Source organism: Chanos chanos, chromosome 8 (genome assembly GCF_902362185.1).
Source record: "Chanos chanos chromosome 8, fChaCha1.1, whole genome shotgun sequence".
Classification (NCBI taxonomy): domain Eukaryota; kingdom Metazoa; phylum Chordata; class Actinopteri; order Gonorynchiformes; family Chanidae; genus Chanos; species Chanos chanos.
The window spans coordinates 25937599-25960077 of NC_044502.1; the positions used below are offsets into that span (position 1 = coordinate 25937599).

A 22479-nucleotide genomic window follows, 5' to 3' on the forward strand; every position below is an offset into this window, starting at 1 on the left:
AAAGACTGATTACTTTATTTATTTGTTTACTGTGTCCTAGATCCTTTCAAGTATTAAATGAAAATTATGTATGTGTATCAACGAAGCTGTCAAACCACAAACTGGCGTCATTTTTTTTAATATAAACACGACAGGCTCGCACGTACTCTCTAGAGAGTCTAAAGGAATGTAAAAAAAAAAAAAAACAGGCCTGAATTCAACTTGGGTGCAGATTTGGAAGAGGCAGAATGTTGCAATCAAAAGATTATGTGGGCAGAAAAAAACTCTTATGTATGTAGTGCTTTTCACAACAAAATTCTTACAAAGTGCCTCACAGAAGGAAGTAAATAAATTAAAACAAGCAAATAAATACACATGCATACATGCAATATATACACACATAAATATATACATACACACATACATAAATACATACATACGTACACACAGTGTTGAGACAGACATATATACATATATACTTACATACAGAAATGGAAAATAAAACAGACACGAAGATGGCTTTTACTGTAAATCCAGAAAAATGAGTGATAGTAGGATAAATAAAAAAAGGTCAAAAACATAAAAAACAAGGTGTTATTAATGCAAATATTATGTGTGTGTATTTGAGTGTGTGAGAGAGAGTTAGAGAGTCTTTCTCTGTGTGTGTGTGGGTGTGTGTGTGTGTGTGTTTGTCTGTCTATGCCTGTGTGTGTGCCAGATTTAAGATTTGTGTGTTGATGACCTGTGCCTGCATGTTACGTCTAATTAACACAACACTCTCAGAGGAAAAATCTTATATAAGATTTTCACAAAATAAAAATCTCTTAAAGTGACAGTTCATCTGAAAACCACAAGTAGACAGATGCTTTCATACTGTGAAAACAGTAAGAGGAAGCCACCGTCTATGAGATCATTTAGTGAAAACCCATACTTTCCTTAGCACTAAATGAATGGTAAAAACAGGACCTGGCTTTCAGGCCTACATAAGTAGAACCAGATCTTTTCCAGTCATTGTGATATTGAGATCAGTTTTAATATGGATTTTCAGGATAAGTACAGCAAATTGGGTGGAACGGGGACACTCGCTGGAATGTGTTGGGGTGAACTGTCAGTTTAACAGAGATTGAAATAATCTCACTTTGAGAACCAATTGAATTCATTATAAGAACAGTTGGAATTCCAGATTTTGCATCAGGATGTGGTTCCATACATGCTCGAGGAGATGGATGAAAACACACTCTTAGTAAATGAGATTTAAGTTGATGGGAAGCGGCCAGCAAATGGTCTGGGACCAAAGCTTGTCAATGTGTCAAAGTTCTGTGGATCAGTAAAGCTGCTTGTGATTGGATAATGATTGTGAAGTTTCTTTTGCAGACCGAACACACGCATTTGTGTTATCAAATTAAAGCTCTCATTTTTCAGGGCCAGTAACCCTGACATTAGCTTCACTAGAGTTAAAATTCACTTGAATGGAGTTTCTCAGTTCAGAGGTCATTCTCGTTCAGCGCTAAATGGGTGGTTTGCCTTGTGTCTTCGTGGTGGAGTTTTTTTTTTCTTGGTTAGTGTTTTACTTTCTGGGCCGGGAGGTCAAAGGTTTCAAGCCTGGTTACACGTCTTTGTGATGGCTGCTTTTTTGCGAAGTCCTACGCAAACACACGTGAATTGAATTGATAAGACTAATGATGACTTTGCATCTTGAAAAGAATCCAGAGCCCTGTTTTTGTCCTCTCAACTTTAACGTAACACACAGATTCTTGTTTTTTTTTCCCCCAATCGACGGCCATTCCACTGCTTAACCTGCGTCCAGTCCCACAAGTAGCCTGATCCTCAGGTTCACGGGTCGTGTGAAACGATCACGGACGAGAAATAGCCACCGCGGGCTAGCATTTCTGCAGTACTGGTGTTACGTTACAGGTTTCTATAAAGTCGTGTAATTCCATATACAGCGTGTCGTTTCCTTTGGCTCTACTTGTTTTAGCAACACACTCCTTCCCTGTTTACCTAATGGGAGCAGTGATTGGACTGAGATCTGTATCTGCGTGATCAACCCAGTTCAATTTTTAAGACCTGACTCTAGATCATCGCTATAGAGTTGTATATGATGCATCTCCATACTACTGGTCTAGAATCAGTTCTTAAAAACAGTTTAAACAGATTTAAACTGTGAAAGCAAAAGGAAGTAGTATGTCTTGGTATTTCAGAGCAACTTTCAGATAATCATGCCAGCTTTCACAGGGAATTCAGTATGCGACAGGTGTGACTAGAGAAATCCCATAACCAAGTTATCTAACTAGCCTACAGAAGGCAGTTATGGGCCAAAATATAAGACACCTGATTGGTGTGTTCCTGTCCTCCTCATTGTGATAAGGTTTTTTCACTGCTGTAGTTTAGTCTTGCATTCAATTACATGTATACCTTATTCTTTTTCATGTGTGTGCATGGCGGTATTTTTGGTCAAATCCGTGTCGGGTTACATTGGTTCTCTTTTACTGCTCCAGGTCTTTGCCCCTTTCTTTGTTTTTCTGTCGAGCTGTTTCTCTGCTGGTCTTATAATACAAGAGATGTATTGGTTCTTAGCTCAACAGTCTGGTTAACACAATAATGCACATGAATTATCATGATAAGAATATACCTATTTGTTTTACTCTTGTTCATTTTAATGTCACTGTTCCTCTGTTTGCCTCTCTTTGTCTCTCTCTCTCTCTCTCTCTCTCTCTTTCTCTGTGGCTAATCCTCTCTGTCTTTTGGCCAGGACCCTGCTGGTATCTTTGAACTGGTGGAGATCGTGGGCAATGGGACCTATGGACAGGTGTACAAGGTGAGAGAACGAGGGAGGGAGAGAAAATGAAAATGAATGTTTGTGAGTGTATGAGCTGTGGTGAGAGCCATTTGCATGTCTCGGTGACATGTCCTGCCATCGTGTGTTTTCCTGGATAAGGGATTAACCCTGTTTACTGCAGTTACAGTGAGAAAATCTGTTGGTAGACTCATCCACAGCCGAAATGACAGGGTGCTAGAAACTTCTCTTTTCTGTCAGATGAATATTCTCCCCCCAAAACCCCAAAATACTTCATATACTTTAGATAAAACTCAGGTGACAGTGGCCCAAATATAGTTCCAGTTGCTAGGAATGACTAATATTGAGTATACGATTAACTATACATGACAGAGGTGATTGTGGATTTGCCATGAATGAACTGCAAGAGACAGCAAAAAGGCTTTTCAGTGCTATTAGAAATACAGTTCATTCTGAAATAGCGGTTGATATCTGTGTCAAAATGTACCACTCAGTAATGGAACCTACTGTGTTATGTGGGATCAAAATGAGGTCTTAGAACAAAAACTCATTTAAACCTGATTATTAAGCTCTGACAAAAAGTACTGTCAAGCTATGGAGGAAAACAGCTAAAGGAGCATGCAAGGCAAGATTAGGCTCAGAGCCTTGGTTCGTTTTGAAGAAGAAGCCATAAGATTTTGGTAACACCTAAATGTGGGTGAAAAAAACTCTACTCGTTTTCAAAGACTGAAAAAAGAGGGGAACTGTGAGAGTGTCAGCTCAGGTGACAGTGTCCAGAGGCATCGCTGATCGGCATAGTCTGATACGCCTAATGATCAGCTGATCGGCATAGTCTGATCCGCCTAATGATCAGCTGATCGGCATAGTCTGATACGCCTAATGATCAGCTGATTGGCATAGTCTGATACGCCCAATGATCAGCTGATCAGCATCAGCACAGTCTGATACGCCCAATGATCAGCTGATCAGCATCAGCACAGTCTGATACGCCCAATGATCAGCTGATCAGCATCAGCACAGTCTGATACGCCCAATGATCAGCTGATCAGCATCAGCACAGTCTGATACGACCAATGAGAATCAGCCCGAAGACAGGGACACCCGAGGACAGCAATGCCCGAAGACAGGAACGCCGTGCTCACAGAATTCACACCATCTATCAGTCAGCATAGAGAAAAACAACTCAAGCTTTAGATCTGAAACACACTTAAATGCGTATGACAGGACATGTGCATACAGTATGTACTATCAGAGAAGCATGCCTGGTGAACGGAGGAGGAATTAGTGAGACGTGTAGACTGATGGATGGTGAAAAGAACAAGGGAGAGTGGGGAGTTAATAATGATAACATGGACATAGCAGAAATAGTGAAAACTGAATATGATTAGTTAGTGATAATATTTTAATGAGGATACATAAATTGCCAGTACGGATTGTACTGTAATTTAGCGCGCAAGGACATAGTCAGTAACTGAACAGAGGGTCACGCATATAATTAGCTACAGGGCAAACCTGCGCTTCACATGTTTAATGAGCATCTGCATGACTGCTGGTGTTAGCATAGCACATTTACCATAATTATACCAGCACACCCGCACTGCCACAGATCATCAAACATTACCTCAGTCCAAACACTTGAGTTTAACACGCTGCAGAAGCTGAGGAGTTCTCCGTTTTGTATTTTTAGACAGCTGTGCACTCTGAACACTCGCTTTTAAGGTGTTTAAAAAGAAACAAGAGAGAAAGAACATGTGACTAGTATCAAACAGATGGTTGTTCCTGCGTTTGTTCTCCATTACTGCTATTCGCTGGACTCAGATTAGAGATAAGATTTTGTAACAAATGTTTGTTTTTGAGATGCAGTCAGAATTCTCTCACACCCTGGGAGAAAAAAACAAAACAAAAGAGCGTAGGTGTGAAAGAGTGCAGGTTATGCATGTAGCAACACAGACAGTAGTCTTAACTGACAGCATTATCACACAGCTTATAAGACGTCGTTGACACAGGACGTCGCCGAAGGCTTGGCAGATGAGTTTGGAAAACAGAGACCTCACGCAGTTTCACAGTGGACTAAACCATCCAGTCTGACGACAGTGTGATTGCCACATGCCACTTTAAAACAACACACTAATAAAGCACAGAGTGTCAGTGCCGTATGCAGAGTGTGTGTCGATGCTCTGTGCCAGCTATCACAGACAGGGGAGGGACAAGTCTATTCCATCTGTATGTTACAGTCATTTCAGCTATTCCACTTATTCAGGACTGGTTTTTTTTATAGATACCACAGGAGTTGGCTACTAGTCACAGACTTTCATTTCTTGGCATTTCTCTCTCTCTCTCTCTCTCTCTCTCTCTCTCTCTCTGTTGATCAGGGCCGTCATGTGAAGACAGGCCAGCTGGCTGCTATAAAAGTGATGGATGTGACGGAGGAAGAGGAGGAGGAGATAAAGGCGGAGATCAACATGCTGAAGAAGTACAGCCATCATCGTAACATTGCCACCTATTATGGAGCCTTCGTTAAGAAAAGTCCTCCAGGACATGATGACCAGCTCTGGGTGTGTGTCCCCTCTCTGTGCCCCCCCCCCCCCCACAACTGCCACCATGCCCCAACCACCACCACCACCATCAACACCACACACACACACACACACACACACACACACAAGACTCTGTACTCTTTACAGAGTCTTTAAAAAATCATCTCAGTATTGGACTGTATGTGTATTTTATAATAATAATAGGCCTTAAAGTAAAGATCACAAACGTATTTACAGCTCCGCTTTGAGTTTTTGTTTGTGGAGAAATGTTTGTTTGAATTGAGATATGTAGGATCTGATCTCCTCTGTGGATGTGTGTGTCTGTGTGTGTGTGTGTGTGTGTGTGTGTGTGTGTGCGTGTGTAGCTGGTGATGGAGTTCTGTGGTGCGGGGTCTGTGACAGATCTGGTGAAAAACACAAAGGGTAATTCGCTGAAGGAGGACTGGATCGCTTACATCTGCCGAGAGATTCTGAGGGTGAGTCAGATGCACGAAGGCACACACACGAGCAAACCAGAGCAAACACAGAGTAACAGCTTCTCTCTCTCTCTCTCTATCTCTCTCTCTCTCTCTCTCTCTCTCATGCAGGGTCTGTCTCACCTCCACACGCATAAAGTCATTCACAGAGACATCAAGGGCCAGAATGTGCTCCTGACAGAGAATGCAGAGGTCAAACTTGGTAAGCTGTGTGTGTGTGTGTGTGTGTGTGTGTGTGTGTGTGTGTGTGTGTGTGCATGTTCGTGTGGATATTCCTGTCACTTTTTAATGTGGTTGTGGCCTGTTGGGGGAGAAAAAATCAGTTTGTCCTCATATGACTTTTTATTTTTGACCAAAACTTAAACTGATATTGTCATTTGATGATGTGGATTTAGGCCAAGATGTTTTAATGCTGTAGTGCCCTAAATTCTGTTTGTCATATTAAGACACATCTACTCACAGCTCTGCCACAGTCATGTCTCCTCTCCTCTCCTCTCCTCTCCTCTCCTCTCCTCTCCTCTCCTCTCCTCTCCTCTCCTCTCCTCTCCTTTCTTTTCCTCTCTTCTCTTCTCTTCTCTTCTCTTCTCTTCTCTTCTCTTCTCTTCTCTTCTCTTCTCTTCTCCTCTCCTCTCCTCTCCTTTCTTTTCCTCTCCTCTCTTGTTCTCTCCTCTCTTCTTCTCTCCTCTCTTCTCCTCTCCTCTCTTACCCTCTCCTCTCTTATCTTCTCTTCTCCTCTCCCCTCCTCTGCTCTCCCCTCCTCTCCTCCCCTCTCACATCCTATGTCTTAATCAGGGCATTTTCACTCTCAGAGTTTTACTGCTATGGTTTAACCTTCTTAAATTTTTTTAAAGTGAATATGTTGTTTTGTAAACGCTCAAGGCAATGCAGGTAATCTAAGTTTATTTGGAACATATTGTCATGGTACAGCTTCCTTTATCTGTGTTTTTGTTCAGTCTGGCTGTTCTCTCTCTCTCTCTCTCTCTCTCTCTCCCTTGGCAGTGGACTTTGGGGTGAGTGCACAGCTGGACCGGACTGTGGGCAGGAGGAACACGTTCATTGGTACTCCATACTGGATGGCCCCTGAGGTCATTGCCTGTGACGAAAACCCAGACTCCACCTACGACTATAGGGTGAGTGTGAACCACATCAGGGGTGTGTGTGTGTGTGTGTGTGTTTGTGTGTGCGTGCGCGCGTGTGGGTGGGTGTTAGGGTGTTTGTGAGAGAGAGAGAGAGAGAGAGAGAGAGAGAGAGATGTACTTTAAAAACCTCTGTGTATGTGTGTCCGTGTGTGTGTGTGTGTGTGTGTTTGATATCCTTATGATCCCAGTCCTTTTCATCCTCATTTCTCTTTTTTCATAGAGTGATATCTGGTCTCTTGGAATCACAGCCATAGAGATGGCAGAAGGAGCTCCTCGTAAGTGTACACACACACACACACACACACACACGCATGTACACATATGGACCCTGTGTATGCTCACTGTAAAAGCGAGTATGACTAGTAAAAGAGCAAGTCATTAATTAAAAAAAAACCCAACTTGAGTCTTACAGTCTTACAGCAGCAGACTTTTATTAAAGTTGAGTTTTCCTAAGCATGAGATAAAAAAAAACATACTGCAGTTAATAATACACAGCCAGAACACGGCCTTAGCGAGATTTGATTACAACCATCATTGAAGGCACTCGTTTCCCTGTGCTGTGGTAAATGAAACAGGCTCTTGGTCCTGTGTGAAGCGTATCGTGCACCAGTAAAGGTAAATATGTCTTTTAAATGAGGCCGTGGCTGCTTGTCTATTCTGGTTCTGTTGGTGACCGACTCGCTTTCTGCTGTCGTCTCCTGTGCCATTTCCAAGTCCCTGGCGTTCATTTGCCATTCATTCTCCAGTCAATGCTCTGGCATGCAGAAGTATTCAGGGCAGATACTATAGCAAGGCCTATGAGCGTACTGTAGTTAGGTCCTGTCACTGAGCTGGGCACGTGAGTACACACGATCTTGCGCCTGTTTATGTACATCCGCATCAGTACAGTCCTGTCACAGCGATCCTTAATATAGCCCGTGGTATTGGTCCTCCTGTTCAATCAGCTACCACAAAATAAAAATAAACAAAACAGTGGCTTATGGCTGACTGTGCAGAATGAATGAATAATGACTGATGTCAACAGAAATGTACTGAGGTAAAAAGTATGTCATTTGTTTATAGATGTAGTCAGGTAGAAAATGAAAATGACTTAGGTGGAAGAGAAAGTGAAATATTGTTTATACTCAGAGTACAAATCCAGTTATACGCAGCTTAAGTACGATAAAGAACTATCTTTCCCTCATTAACTACCTTCCCTGACCGACAGGTCTGAAGAGTCTAAAGGTCAAAAATGTCTTAAAGTCACAATGTCTAAAGAGACAGTGTAAAGCTTCAGGAGTAGATGTTGTCGTTGCCCGTGTCATAACTTATGCAACTCCACACTTAGTCACTCCCTGTCTCACAGAGTCACTCTCTCACACGGACAGTGTGTAACAGCAGGTCACAACACGACTTGGCAAGCAATGTCTATGTAACATACACACTAACACACATGCACACACTCTCTGTCTCTGTCTCTCTCTCTATCTCTCTGTCTCTGCATACCCCCCCCCCCCCCTTATGCATCTGTAACAGCTGTGGCCAGTCACTCAATGTGTTACTACACAACTTCTCCACGAGAAGGGTGGGGTCGGATGTGGGGTGTATGTTTCAGCTCGCTGTCCCAAACAGGAAAAGGTGCCTGGCTGTGTAAACAGCACACAGAATGTTCCATGGTTCTGAGAAAGACAGTGTGGCACTATGACTTCTCCCTTTAGACGTGTTTTAAACTTAAGTGTCTGGTCCCTCTGCCTGTGGGTTAGTCATGAAGATAGGAATGTATTTTTTAAGTCTCAATGTTGAATCCACTTATAGAAGTTTGGCATTAGGCAACAATGACGTAAGCCATAGAATGTTTGTGTGGGGAAAACACTCCAGACTAAAGTGTGTTTCGTTTGTGTGTGTATGTGAATGTGTGTGTGGTGTGTACATGTGTTTGTGTATGTGTATGTGTATGTGCATGTGCATGTGTAGGTGTATGGGAGGATAAGAGAGTTGAGGATATATGAAAGAGGGGAAATCTGTCTCTTCTCTCTCTCTTCAGCTCTGTGTGACATGCATCCGATGCGGGCGCTCTTCCTCATTCCCAGGAATCCCCCTCCCAAACTCAAGTCCAAAAAATGGTGAGAATTTTCTATTCCAGTCTTTCACTTTTATTTTAAGCCCATAGTCTTTTCTCTCTCTGTATTCCACTCCTCCCCTCCCCTCTCTTCTCTTCTCTTCTCTTCTCTTCTCTTCTCTTTGTCCTCTATTTAGTGCGCAGTTCTATTATATGTGTGTGTGTGTGTGAGGGAGTGAATGGTTGTGTATATGGTGTATTTATAGGCTAATTACATGCCTCCGTTTAGTGAAGCGGTAACGGTGATAGAGGAAGGCTTTCCCACAATTCCCTGCTTCTGTGTCCACAGCACAGACTCAGTGGAGTCTGTTGGTGGAGACTAGCTGAGAGTGGCTGTGCTATTTAGGTTTGAGATTCCATAAGAAAACCTCTCTTATGTGGTATTTCTCACTGTATTTTTACCTTCGTTTTACTCAGTCTTATGTCTCATTTTGGTTTGTATTACGTATCAGTCGCCTTGTTCCCAGAATGAGAGACACTGTATCTGAGCTTAGCCTAATCAAAGGGCGGCACCTCTGTCCAGTCACACCCCAGCCCGTCACTGGCTGCTCTGCTGAAATAGCAGCCAGATGAGGAGTGTTGTCCCACACTGGATTAGTGTACTTTCTATTAGCAGTGCCTCAAGTTCACGCAGTGTAGTGTAGAATTCTTATACTGTGTGAATTTGATATTTGCCACCTCATGACTTTTGTTTCTGATTCTGTCTCTTCCACCTCATCTCTCAGGTCTAAAAAGTTTATCGAGTTTATAGAGGGTTGTCTGGTTAAGACGTACCCCAATCGACCGTCTACAGAACAACTGCTTAAGCACTCTTTCATTAGAGACCAGCCCACAGAGAGACAGGTCCGTATCCAGCTCAAAGACCACATTGACCGCACACGCAAGAAGAGAGGAGAGAAAGGTGGGCAGTACCGGCCGCTTGGGACAGATTCAGTCTGTTGGGTTGTATGTCATATTGTAATGATCTCATAACATAACATCTTCTCCCTCCCTCCCTTCCTCTCTCCCTCCCTCCCTCCATCTCTCTCTCTCTCTCTCTCTCTCTCAGAGGAGACTGAATATGAATACAGTGGTAGTGATGAGGAAGATGAGAACAGAGGAGATGAAAGGGAGTCCAGGTAACAGAGAAGAGACCACAACAGAACCATAAATATATAACTCAGTTCAGCTACACAACTCAGCACCACCCTAATCCTGCTTTACACCACCCAATGCCACGCTACACAACACAACCTGATTCAGCAGTATCTTAGAGAATTCAGCCCAGCTCACACCACTTAACCCAACTAAACACAACCTCACACCACTCCAACCAACTCACACCACTTAACCCAACTCTACAGCACTCAGCCCAGCCCTGTACTGCCCTATACCACTCAACACAACCTCACACCACTCACCCCAACTCAACACAACCTCACACCACTCAACCCAACTCAGCAAAACCTTAAACCACTCACCCCAACTCTACCGACTTCACACCACTCCAACCAACTCAACACCACTCAACCCAACTCTGCACCACTCACCCCAACTCTGCACCACTCAACCCAACTCTGCACCACTCACCCCAACTCTGCACCACTCACCCCAACTCTACACAACCTCACACCACTCAACCCAACAAAACTCAGCTCTACACCACTCAACCCAATCTTACACTAGCTAACATCATTGAAATTCATATGTTAGCTCTGCTGAACAAATCTATTATTATCTCAGCCCTCATGTCTTTGTCTTTGTCTGTGTAGCTCTATCCTGAACGTGCCTGGTGAGTCGACACTGCGGCGTGATTTCCTGCGCCTGCAGCAGGAGAATAAGGAGCGATCGGAGGCCCTGAAAAGACAGCAGGCTCAGCTGGCAGCACAGCGCCGTGACCCTGAGGAACACAAACGCCAGCTGCTTCACGACCGACAGAAACGCATCGAAGAGCAGAAGGAACAGCGCCGCCGTCTGGAGGAGGTACTACTGCCCACCATACAGTATATGTATACACAAACACATACACACACCCACACACAGTACAGTCCCTTAAGCACACAGCACGTAAGTGGTACACAACTCACAGTCACACACATACACATACACATATACACATACACACATGCACATACACATACACACACACACACAGACACACACCGTGCTGTGGGACAATGACATACACTCTCATACTGTTTACACATGTACCCAAACAGCTTATCACTCATCCGCAACACACACACACATACACCCACACACACACACACACACACACATACACATATACACATACACATACACATTAATACACACACATACACACACACCGTGCTGTGGGACAATGACATACACTCTCGCACTGTTTACACATGTACCCCAACAACTTATCACTCATTAGCTTTGTTTATGAACAGTTTAGCATTGCCTAGAACATCAAAACAATGCAGCTGTCTAACACACACACACACAAACACCTTTTCCATAGAGCAAATTAATATCCCAGCTCTAGACAATCAGCGTTGCAAAAAACTTTGAAGAAAATCAGAAAATAACAATAAAATAAATAAAAAATAACAATAAAATAAATTGACATTTTGCCTTTCTGATGTTTTGTTTTTGATTTTTACCATCTCCAATCCTGGGGGCCCACTGTCCTGCACGTCTTTGTTTTAACTCTTCATTATCACAGTTAACTGAGCTAATCAAGGGCTTGATGTTTAATTGACCAGTGGAATCAGGTGTGTTTGTCCAGAGTTAAAACAAGACGTGCAGTACAGTGGGCCCCCAGGACTGGAGTTGAGAATCACTGGACAGGTCCTTGATAGTACCATGACCTACACGGCAAGACCTACATGAATACTAGTTTGTCTGTTTATGCTGGTACTAACTTTAGCATAGTAAAACTTGCACGGTACTTACAACATAATAATATACCCTTGTACTCATAGCATTGTCCAAAATCATATGGTACTATTGTACCTTAATGACACAATGATTATAATTAGTATGGATCTATAGAAGGAAGACTGAGAACAGCTTATGCCTTGAGTTGTGGTTTTGAGAAAGAGGATGTTTTTGTCCTGATTTCCCTGTTCTGTTCAGCGGCTGATATCTACAAAATCGAGAGTTGGTTATTTGTGCAGTGGAGGAAGAGATTAAAGAGGGGGGGGGGGGGGTACAGAGAGAGAGAGAGAAGGAGAGAGAAGATGGAAAAAACCCCAAAACAATAGCAGCACGATTGCTTGTAGAAGACTGCAGGGCATTAATTGGCCCTAACAAAAGGAAGAGACAAGCGTCTGTAATGTAATGAGTGTCATTAGCTAGTTTTATTTATCATGTCTTTGTAGAACAGAGAGTCCATGTCTGAGGAGCAGAGCTTTAATGGAGAGGCAAAAAGCTCTCCTCAGCACATTTACTTCTGATAGAAAGCACCGGACTACACTCTGACATGGTTAAATCAACCGCTGTGTGTCGTCATCACAGACCGCCACCAACGTCCATCAGTTTGGACCTTTGGTTAAGACAGTCACTTACATGATTTTTACCCTCTGCTTTTTTTTTGGGGGGGGGGGGGGGGGGGCTGGAACTTTTGTGGAGGTTATGGTTTTGTGCGGGAGTTTTTTGTGAAACCCACGTTTGGCGTGTGTTATCGTGTCCTGCTGATTGGACAGATAAGAGGTTCTCGAGCTCTCGACAGGAGTGATTTTGATTTCTTACGCTGATACGAATGATTTGATTTTGACTGTGTAATAAAGGCAGTGTGTGTGATCCGGTTAGGAGTAAGTCAGTGACTTGCTGGTGTGTTAGAGTTTGAACCCAAGAGAAACACGGTCAGTGGAACCAGTCAGAGTACAGAGAGTGAGTCTGCCAGTGCTGCAATACTGACTCACCACTGCCAGCACCTGCCCCCCCACCTCTCTCTCTCTCTCTCTCTCTCTCTGTCTCTCTCTCTCTCTCTTTCATTGACTCTGTCTGCACACCTCCTCTGCTGTGTTCCTTATTCTCTAATCACTAATCTCGCTTTTCAGAATCACTATAAGACTTGAGCACAGCATTCATTATTTCAGCCAGATGTATTAAAATGACTCATTCTCTTTTTTCTTTTGCCTCTCTCCCTCTCCTGCTCTCTCTCTCTCCTGCTCTCTCTCTCTCTCTCTTGCTCTCCTTCTCTCTCTATCTCTATCTCTCAGCAACAGAGAAAAGAGCGTGAGATGGTGAGGCAGCAGGAGAAAGGTCCTCACCGCCGACTTGACGACATGAGGAGAGAGGAGGACAGGAGAATGGCTGAGAGGGAACAGGTAACCAATCAGAACACCGACAACACTACAGCTAACCAATAAGGGCCAAGCGTGGGCCTGCCATGCAGCCACTCTGGCCCTGGAATGTCTGTGAAAGTGGTTGCCATGGCAGCGGATTTCTCAACGCAGTTCTGAATGTGTGTGTGTGTGTGTGTGTAGCTGGATTTTTCTGTGGGTTGAGTGTTTTGCCTCTGGTGCTTCACATTCAGTGGAATTCAGATTGTCAGAAACATAACCACCCCCCAAAAAACAGTACTGCATCGGCTTCAGCAAACTGACCAAAGCCACACCTAACCACAGAACACAACCCCACCGCACACAAACTGACTAAAGCCACACCCAACCACAGAACACAACACCACCCCACGCAAACTGACCAAAGCCACACCTAACCACAGAACACAACACCACCGCACACAAACTAACCAAAGCCACACCCAACCACAGAACACAACACTACCGCACACAAACTGACCAAAGCCACACCCAACCACAGAACACAACACCACCCCACACAAAGTGACCAAAGCCACACCTAACCACAGAACACAACACTACCGCACACAAACTGACCAAAGCCACACCTAACCACAGAACACAACACTACCGCACACAAACTGACCAAAGCCACACCCAACCACAGAACACAACACCACCCCACACAAACTGACCAAAGCCACACCTAACCACAGAACATAACACCACCCCATGCAAAGTGACCAAAGCCACACCTAACCACAGAACACAACACTACCGCACACAAACTGACCAAAGCCACACCCAACCACAGAACACAACACCACCGCACACAAACTGACCAAAGCCACACCCAACCACAGAACACAAAACCTCCCTTTAATCATGTGTCCATGGTCATTGTGTTGCGTTCTTATCAGATCGTACCACTTTTACCAGAACCCTCCACAGCGTTGTGTTCCCTGAGACATCCCCACGCAAATACGGGGCTCTGAAAAGGTGTTTACTCTGCACTATGCTGCGCCGACAAGGAACTGCCAAAGTAAAGGAAACACAAAGATTTTAGCAAAGATTTTAGCCTCCACCGGCAACCAGAACAGCCTCAGCACACCGTGTTCCTGATTCTACATGTGTCTGTACCTCCCTTAGAGTGGTGTTAACTCCATTCTTCTCTGAGAAATTTATATGCAGTGGTTTGTTGATGGCGGTAGAAAACGGCATCTTGGGTGCGGACCCAGACTCTCCCAGCAGTGTGGGTTTGAGATCTGGTGACTGGTGTGGTTTACGTCCTTTTTATGCTCATCAGAACCATTCAGCGACCACCACTGATGTTCTGGGCATGGTCTATCACTGATGCTCTCTACCTCTGTGTGTATGTGTGTGTGTGTGTACATATATATATATATATATATTTATCAACCCTGGCTGGGTTGCCTGGGCGAGGGTGTCTGATGTGGGGAAACCAGAAACACCCGAGGACCCCAAGTCATATCACTGATGATATGTCCCAGCGCATCCAGAAGATGTGTCTTGCACACATATTGGAATTTTTTAACAGGGAAATAAAACCTAGTCAAAATGATATTACTGATGCTTTTCAGTTTATATGTTTATTAATCCACAGTTAAGCTTATAAAGATCATCTCTGGGGGAAATCTTAGAAATCCTGGAAAGTGGGAACGATCCGTATTCTGGAAACTTTCTATCCCTAGCAGAGACAGTGTCATCCTTGTGGAGGAAAACAGCATGTCACTACAGAATAAAGGAGAAGACTTGCATAGGCTCTGTTTTCTGGCATTTACCCTGTTCTCCACTGAAGGGCAGAGTGGAACAAAACCTGTCCAAGGTGCCCCACACACCACAGCAGAACTGTCTGAGCCCTTCACTGTGGGAAACAAGTACTCCAACCCACAGGTGTCTTTTGGTGTAACCCACATATACCCTTGACTGATCGTCCAGACCAGGGTGAGGGATGACTCATCTGACCATATGACATTTTTCCACTGCTCTTTTTTCTGCGTTTTTGGATGGAATATGGGATTTGTGCACTGCCGCATGACCATAACACTGGTCTTCAGGAAGTTCCTGATGGTCCATCCTTGATGAAAAATAGATTGAGATTTATTATATTTTCCATCAAATGGTTCAGAGTTACTCGACTTTTTGGTGTCAAATCTTAAAACCAGCGCATTGACATCATGGTCAGAGGGTATGGGCTTTCTCTCACAGATGAATATGCTTTGTGTTTATTTTAGACAGTTACCTGTATCTCCTTTCACTCCTGCCTCTTAGCCAACACTTATCTAGTCTTTCTTTTCCTGTGTTTTCTCTCCTTTCGTCTCCATTTCTCTCTTTTTTTCTCTCTCTCTCAGGAGTTCATAAGACATAAGCTAGAGGAGGAACAGAGACAGTTAGAGATTCTTCAGCAGCAACTGCTACAGGAACAGGCATTGCTCATGGTAACAGTGTCCTTCTCCTGCACCCCCTCGCTCACTCTTTCCTTTCCTTCCCTTTTTCTCTCTCCTTTCCTCCCCTCTCTTCAGGCTGTGGCAGAACTTTGAGTCTGTTGCTATTTTGATGAATTTCATAACATCTTGATTATTGAGAGGAGAATGTTCTAGACTATTCGGAACCCTAGAACATATGAACAGAATGTTCTGTTTTTCGAAAACATTCTTGAGTGCCTAAAATAGTTGTGTGAGTTCAGAAATGTTCCACTGAGGCCATGTAATTTGTTGAATTGCAGTAAGATGCCTGTTCAACTTATAAGAAACAATGGAATATTTGGAGCTAAAGTAATAAACTCAACTGAACCATGGTTTCCCAGGGCAAAAAAGGAGACTTTTCCTTTAGTTCTCATTCTCTGGTGTTAAAATGAGCCTCATTGAATTTGGCACTGCTGGTCTGTGCATGAGGGTGTTTGTTTGTTTTCAGGTGTGTTCTTGTGCGCGTGTGTGTATGGCTCATGTAATGTGTGTCCAGTAGACGCCATAGAAACATATTATGCTCTGTATTGGGTCTTTGTGTATACTATGGAAATGCATGTGTTTGTGTGCAGGCTGGGTCTGAACAAATGCATGATGTATACATTAAATGTATAGAAATACTGCAATGTTTATGTGTGTTGTGTTGTGTTGTTTTGTGTGATTGTGTTGGGGAGTACAAGTTTATTACAAATGTTTATGTGTTTTGTGTTGTTTTGTGTGTTTGTGTTGAGGAATATAAGTGTGTTATACATTTTGATTGGGTTTTGTTGTGTTTTGTGTGTTTGTGTTGGGGGGTATAAGTGTTTTACAGGTGTTTATGCGTGTTGTGTTGTTTCGTGTGTTTGTGTGATGGAGTATATCACAGATGTTAATGTTTGTTGTTTTGGGTGTAGGAGTACAAGCGGAAGCAGTTGGAGGAGCAGCGGCAGTCGGAGCGTTTGCAGAGACAGCTCCAACAGGAGCATGCCTACCTGGTCTCCCTCCAACAGCAGCAGCAGCAACAGGACAAGAAACCCCAACTTTACCACTACAGCAAGAACCTGGAGGCTAACAACAAGCCTGCCTGGGCCAGAGAGGTACAGTACTGAGTCAGCTTCAAAACCCAGACACGCAAAGAGCCCAGAAACCAGAGAACTCTGGCTCTCTCACTCTCCCCCTCTCTTTTTCTCTCTTCCTCTTTCTCTCTTTCTCTCACTCTCTCTCCCTCTCTCTCTCCCCCTCTCCCTCTCTCTCTCTCTCACAGACACACACACACATGCACATTGTGACACAAGGAGTCTTTTTTTTGCGTATGACTGTAAAAGATTTTTAGCTGCTGATAGTCTGAGACAGCTTTGCTGCAGTTTTTCAGTGCTTTATCTAACATGTCTCTCTCTCTCTCATTCACTCTCTCTCTCTCTCTCATTCTATTTCATTCTTTATTGTTTCCCTCCATATTTCTCACTGCCTCACCATCCCTCTCTCTCTGCCTCTCCCTCTTTCTCAGGTGGAGGAGCGCAGTAAACTTAACAGACAAGGTTCCCCCAAAATTTGTACCACAGTGTCTGACACTAACATCCAATCACGCTCTGACTCTATCAACCAATCGGGAGTAGCCTTGGCTGCACAGACTCCACCCATGCAGCGCCCTGTAGAACCACAGGGCGGACAGGGCAAGGTATGTGTATGTGTGTGTGTGTGTGTGTGTCTGTGTGTTTGTGAGAGGAAGAAAGAGTGTATGTGTATGTGTAGCATGCGTATGTGCCTTTATTTGCCTGTTTATGAGTATATAGAACATGTAAAACACAAAGAAAGACAATATAGTTTAGAATATGAAGAAAACGTAATTGAAGGAACAATAAAACTGAAAATCTGTGAATGTAATTCTCAGCCTGCCTGCCAGCCTTTCTTGCTACACTTTCACTTCCTCTCTGATATACTGCAGCTCTTACTGACTCTCTCCTCCTTCTTTTCTCTCTCTCCTTTTTCCTCCCGCTCCTGGGTTTGGATGCTCACGGCTTTCCACTTCCATCTCTGTGGGGGAAAATCTCCTGAACCCTAAAATGTGGACCTACCTCTGCCCTAAATCTACCCCCTCTTATTTTCCCATCTCAATCATAACACACTGTTTTATGATCCATAAACTCTTCACCTTGTACATAAACTACCCCTTCACCCTCTTCCCTGACCTCCTCTCCACATACACACACACACACATATACATTCTCTCTGACTCACCACTTTCACTTGCATTCTTCTCATTCATACTCTACTTATTCTCTTCCTCACTACTCTCTTCTCTTCTCTTCTCCTCTCCTGTCTTCTCTTCTCTTCTCTTCTCTTCTCTTCTCTTCTCTTCTCTCCTCTTCTTTTCACTTCTCTTCTCTCCTGTTTTAATATTTCCACTTCCTGTGGACTCCGTGGCTGCTACTCCCCCCCTTTGCCCCCACCAGTTCCAGATGGCTCACCTGGTTCCTCTAAAGCCTTACGCTGCCCCAGTGCCTCGCTCCCAGTCTCTCTGTGACCAGCCCACTAAGACCATGTCTGCCTTCCCCACTCAGGACCCCTCCCCTACCCCCACGCCCCGCCCACTCCACCCCCGAGAGCTCGTCCGTCAAAACTCAGACCCCACCTCCGAAATCCCTGCCCCACAACAACGGCCAATGAGAGATGACCGTGGGCCCTGGATCCGCCCACCGGAGTTTGAGCAGCCGCCCAAAGTGAGATATTTACATGCTTACTTAGCTCAAAATATGGACTTGATGAATGAGCTTTCTTTTGCCATGAATCGGCTTATATAGAGATGATCCAATTATAAAATGAATGAAACATTTCTCTGTCACGTCTGTACACTGAGATATGTATTTTATTATGCACATTGTGCATAATTTTCAACATCTCTGTCTCTCTTTCTCCGTTTCTGTCTCTCTCTCTGTTTCTCTCTCTCTCTCACTGACTCTGTCTCACTCAGATTCCTCAGAGAACAGCCTCCATTGCTACAGCCTTGAACACAAACCTGTCATCAGGTGTGCGACACCCTGTCAGGGCCAGGTAAGGAGTTGTCCTCTGTCTGCCACACACATCAGCTTAGCCACCAAACCCAGTCCAAACTCAGCAACCACAATTCACAAGAGCATTCCATTTCTAATACAGATCTAGTCAGAAATACAGTTTCAGATAGAAATAGGAGATTTAATATTAGATTTGTTTGTTGAGCTTGAATCCTGTGTATTAGTACTGGATTAGGACAGGTGTAATTAAATGGATTTAGAGTTAGCTCATTTTGGTCAGTGTTTGCGATTGGTTAGTTTTTAAACAGAATCACACTGATTGGTCAGAGAATTCTTGCTTCTTGCCTGTTATTGCTCAGTGTGATCTAGGTTCCAATGCATAATTGGTCAGTATATAAACCTAACAGTGCTTCCTGTGTGTCAGTAATCCTGACCTGAGCCGCAATGACCGCTGGGAAAGAGGAGACAGCATGAGCATCATGTCCAATCTGCCTCAGACAGGATCCCTGGAACGACACCGCATCCTCAGTAAGTGTGTGTGTGTGTGTGTGTGTGTGTGCGTGCACACACAGGTGCCAGCAGTTGAACGGCTGCACGCACAGTGCGTACCATGAGATTCCTGATTTGTGAGCAGGGAATGACAGGGTGACCATCTCTGAGTGTTTACCGATATTCACAGATCACGGGCAAGTCCACTTCATGTTTCTCCTCCGGCTAAACACTTCAGTTAGGCTATGTGATCAATGTCTGGTCTGTTGTCAGTGCTACCATAGGAACAATCATAAAGGAGGTTGGTTTCATTAAACCTTTGCGTCTTGTTGTGCAAACACGCATATAAGGGAAATCTGATAGGTTAGCTGATGCCCAGAGTCTTTAATTGTATCTTTTCAAATGTGCCACTTTCCCCCCAAATGATCACCAATTACTCTCCCATTGTAGCTAGTTCACGTTAGAGCGTGGCAGATTTCTACCGACATTCACTGTGTGCTGAAAGTCCTGCTAACTATGCCAGTGTCCATGGCCTCTGCCAAACACTCATTTAGCACTCTGAGGTGTCTAAAGACTTATTTAGGCAACACGATGACTGACTCACCGGACTTGCCCTTATGAACATTCATCCTTAAATGAAAATAGACAGTGAGAAAGTGCTCAAACAATTCAATGCGGCAAAGGAGAGTACGCTTCAAATAGATAGGAAAGATTTAATTATTCATTAATCAGTCAGTGGCATTTCTCTCTCTCAGCTCACTCTCTCGATGGGTGTGTGTGTGTGCATGCATGCACGTGCCTGCGTGTGGTCAGGTTTCTGTGCGTACCCTAAGATGAAATCCTGCAGGGGCCATGTGTGCCCGCCCTCATGTGTCCTTGTTTGTGTGTGTTTTTAGATGCAAAAATTCTCTTTCTAATTATCTAATTAAACTCTCTGTTATATTGTATGATATCAGTTATTCTGTTATTTTTCATAACTTCTTTCAGTTATATACTGATTTATGAACATGGGTTTGTAGTGTATGTTTCAAAGTGTGTTTGTATGGTCAAGGAAAGATAACTGTGAAACACAGCTTTGAGGTGTTTATGCCTGTAAGTGTTTTTACAGTGTTTGTAAGTGTTTGGCGACAGTGAAACACAACTTTAATCTACCATCTTGGTTTCAGGCACATCCAAGATGGACTCCTCTCCTGTTCTCTCCCATGATGGACGACACAAACCTGGAGAGTCACGTACATCATCTAGGCCTAGCCGACCTGCAGTGAGTTTCAAAACACACACACATACACACATGCACAAACAAACAAACAAACACACACATTAAGGAACAGGGTCTCTGGAGACATGTAAAAACACTGCTGTGTATCTAACAATGAACGGCTTATTTTCAAACAAAACACAGACTAACATTTTCTTCCCCTTCTCTTCCTCTACATTTTCACACCCCTTTGTTACTTACTGGTGATATTTTGGTGCACAAACTTTCTTTTACCATCTCTTTCTCTCTCTCTCTCTCTCTCTTTCCCTCTGTCCTTCCTGCCTGATACAGAGTTATAAGAGGGCTATAGGAGAGGTCAGTACCTGCGTGTGTGTGTTTGTGTCTGAATGATATATTATGCTGTTGGTGGTGGTGATAGTGATAATGATGATGATCTATGTGTAGCATGCTGAGTTTTGTTTTTAATCCTAATGCATCGAAAAATGATGACTGTATGATCAACATCTGCTTGGTATCTGAATAACATTAAACAGATTAGAGAATATTTTATTGAGCCCCAAATCAAGATAAATTCTATTTAATCTGTGCAGCACATTTTTATCACAGACAACATCACAAAGCAGTTTTACAGGATACTGGACCTGAGACCTGTACTAAGCAAGCCCAGTGTGACAGTGGGAAGAAAAAAGTTCCCCTTGGTTGAGATAGGAGGAAATGGGGGAGCCCATCCTCTTCTGACTTGCTCTCAGTTAAAGTATAAAGTTATAGCAGTCTGCAAATTTTTGGGTATAAGGACACAAGACAGGTGAAATGAGGGACCGAACGAATTTTGGGTGAGAACAGATGTGTTCAGACATAAGGAAAGACTTAAAAGTAGCCCAGATCCAGCTCTGTTCTCTTGGCCAACAGGGTTATCTGGGCTAAGCTTTAGCATATTTACCTCTTAACAGAACAAGTTTTTAGTATAGGCTTAAGAATGTCTATCTGAATCCTAAACATATGATGGAAGCTTCCTGGCTATTCAAAGTCTAGGGGACTGCCATATCATTTTGCTAAAAAAGCAGAGGTGATGAAGGTCAGGAAGAACCAAGAGATCACTCTAATATACAAACTTAAAACCATTCAGTATTGTAAGTGAGCAGTCATAATTTATAAACAACGTGGTACCTGGTAATGACAGTTTTAGCTGTTGCATTAGCTGAAGCCTATTTACGCACATGGGACAAATAGAGAACAGAATACTGCAGTGTTTCCGTCTCAAACTGAAGACTAGCTTTTCTGTGCTTTAAAGGGAGACTAGCTTAGCAATGGTTGCTTCAAACCAAGGTCAAAGTCAATAGTTAACACTTGGATCTTTCATTAGGCTACTATGCAAACTACAAAAGAGAAAGCATCAAAGCTTGATTTCACTCAGTTTCCTTCAAGGACCCTTATTAACCAAGTCTTAAGAATTCTGCTTGGCAAGAAGTTTCAAGTCATATAGGTTCTTGTGTCCTTCGTCTTAACATTTTGTGAACTAAAAATTGCTGACACTTTCAGAACGCATTTTCCAGCTCAGTCCTGTTTTATTAAAGGGAGTTCAGCAGCGGTTTAGTGTCAACAGAAGTGATGAAACTACGACCATTTTGTTATTTTCAGTGAGACGTTAAACTTCTTGTGAAGTACAACCAACTAGTTTTAACGACTAACTGTCATTTGGAGAGTCGCACATGACACTTCCCACCATTTCTGGAATACGCGAATACGTTTAACAGTCGTGTAGACGCGTTTATTGCTATCTTTAGATAACACACTGGAAAGTCATTTCAGACTAGTGTAGCCAGTGTTGTAATCTTGCACATTAATAATGACAATAACATAAACAGACAGTCCTAAATGATAACTTTAACCGTGCATCATTAGCTCAATGAGTATGAGTCGCCAGTAATGTTTAGATGAGTATATAGGTCGTAGTATCGCCACAGCTGGTCGTACAGTATATATAGGCCTATATGAACATGTACAGTAAGAATA

General features: G+C 43.4%; 1 protein-coding gene across 1 annotated transcript in view; it reads left to right on the plus strand.

The window, feature by feature from the left end:
* mink1 (misshapen-like kinase 1) overlaps window positions 1-22479 on the plus strand; it is a 34325-nt gene that overhangs the window by 6529 nt on the left and 5317 nt on the right. The window contains exons 2-19 of the mRNA XM_030783308.1: window positions 2732-2797; window positions 5149-5331; window positions 5679-5789; window positions 5901-5991; window positions 6789-6919; window positions 7149-7203; window positions 8952-9030; window positions 9752-9927; window positions 10075-10144; window positions 10778-10988; window positions 13199-13306; window positions 16662-16844; window positions 17255-17425; window positions 18201-18467; window positions 18719-18798; window positions 19183-19286; window positions 20414-20508; window positions 20797-20820. Coding sequence (XP_030639168.1) covers window positions 2732-2797; window positions 5149-5331; window positions 5679-5789; window positions 5901-5991; window positions 6789-6919; window positions 7149-7203; window positions 8952-9030; window positions 9752-9927; window positions 10075-10144; window positions 10778-10988; window positions 13199-13306; window positions 16662-16844; window positions 17255-17425; window positions 18201-18467; window positions 18719-18798; window positions 19183-19286; window positions 20414-20508; window positions 20797-20820 — 2205 coding nt within the window. The remainder of the gene's footprint in view (window positions 1-2731; window positions 2798-5148; window positions 5332-5678; window positions 5790-5900; window positions 5992-6788; window positions 6920-7148; window positions 7204-8951; window positions 9031-9751; window positions 9928-10074; window positions 10145-10777; window positions 10989-13198; window positions 13307-16661; window positions 16845-17254; window positions 17426-18200; window positions 18468-18718; window positions 18799-19182; window positions 19287-20413; window positions 20509-20796; window positions 20821-22479) is intronic.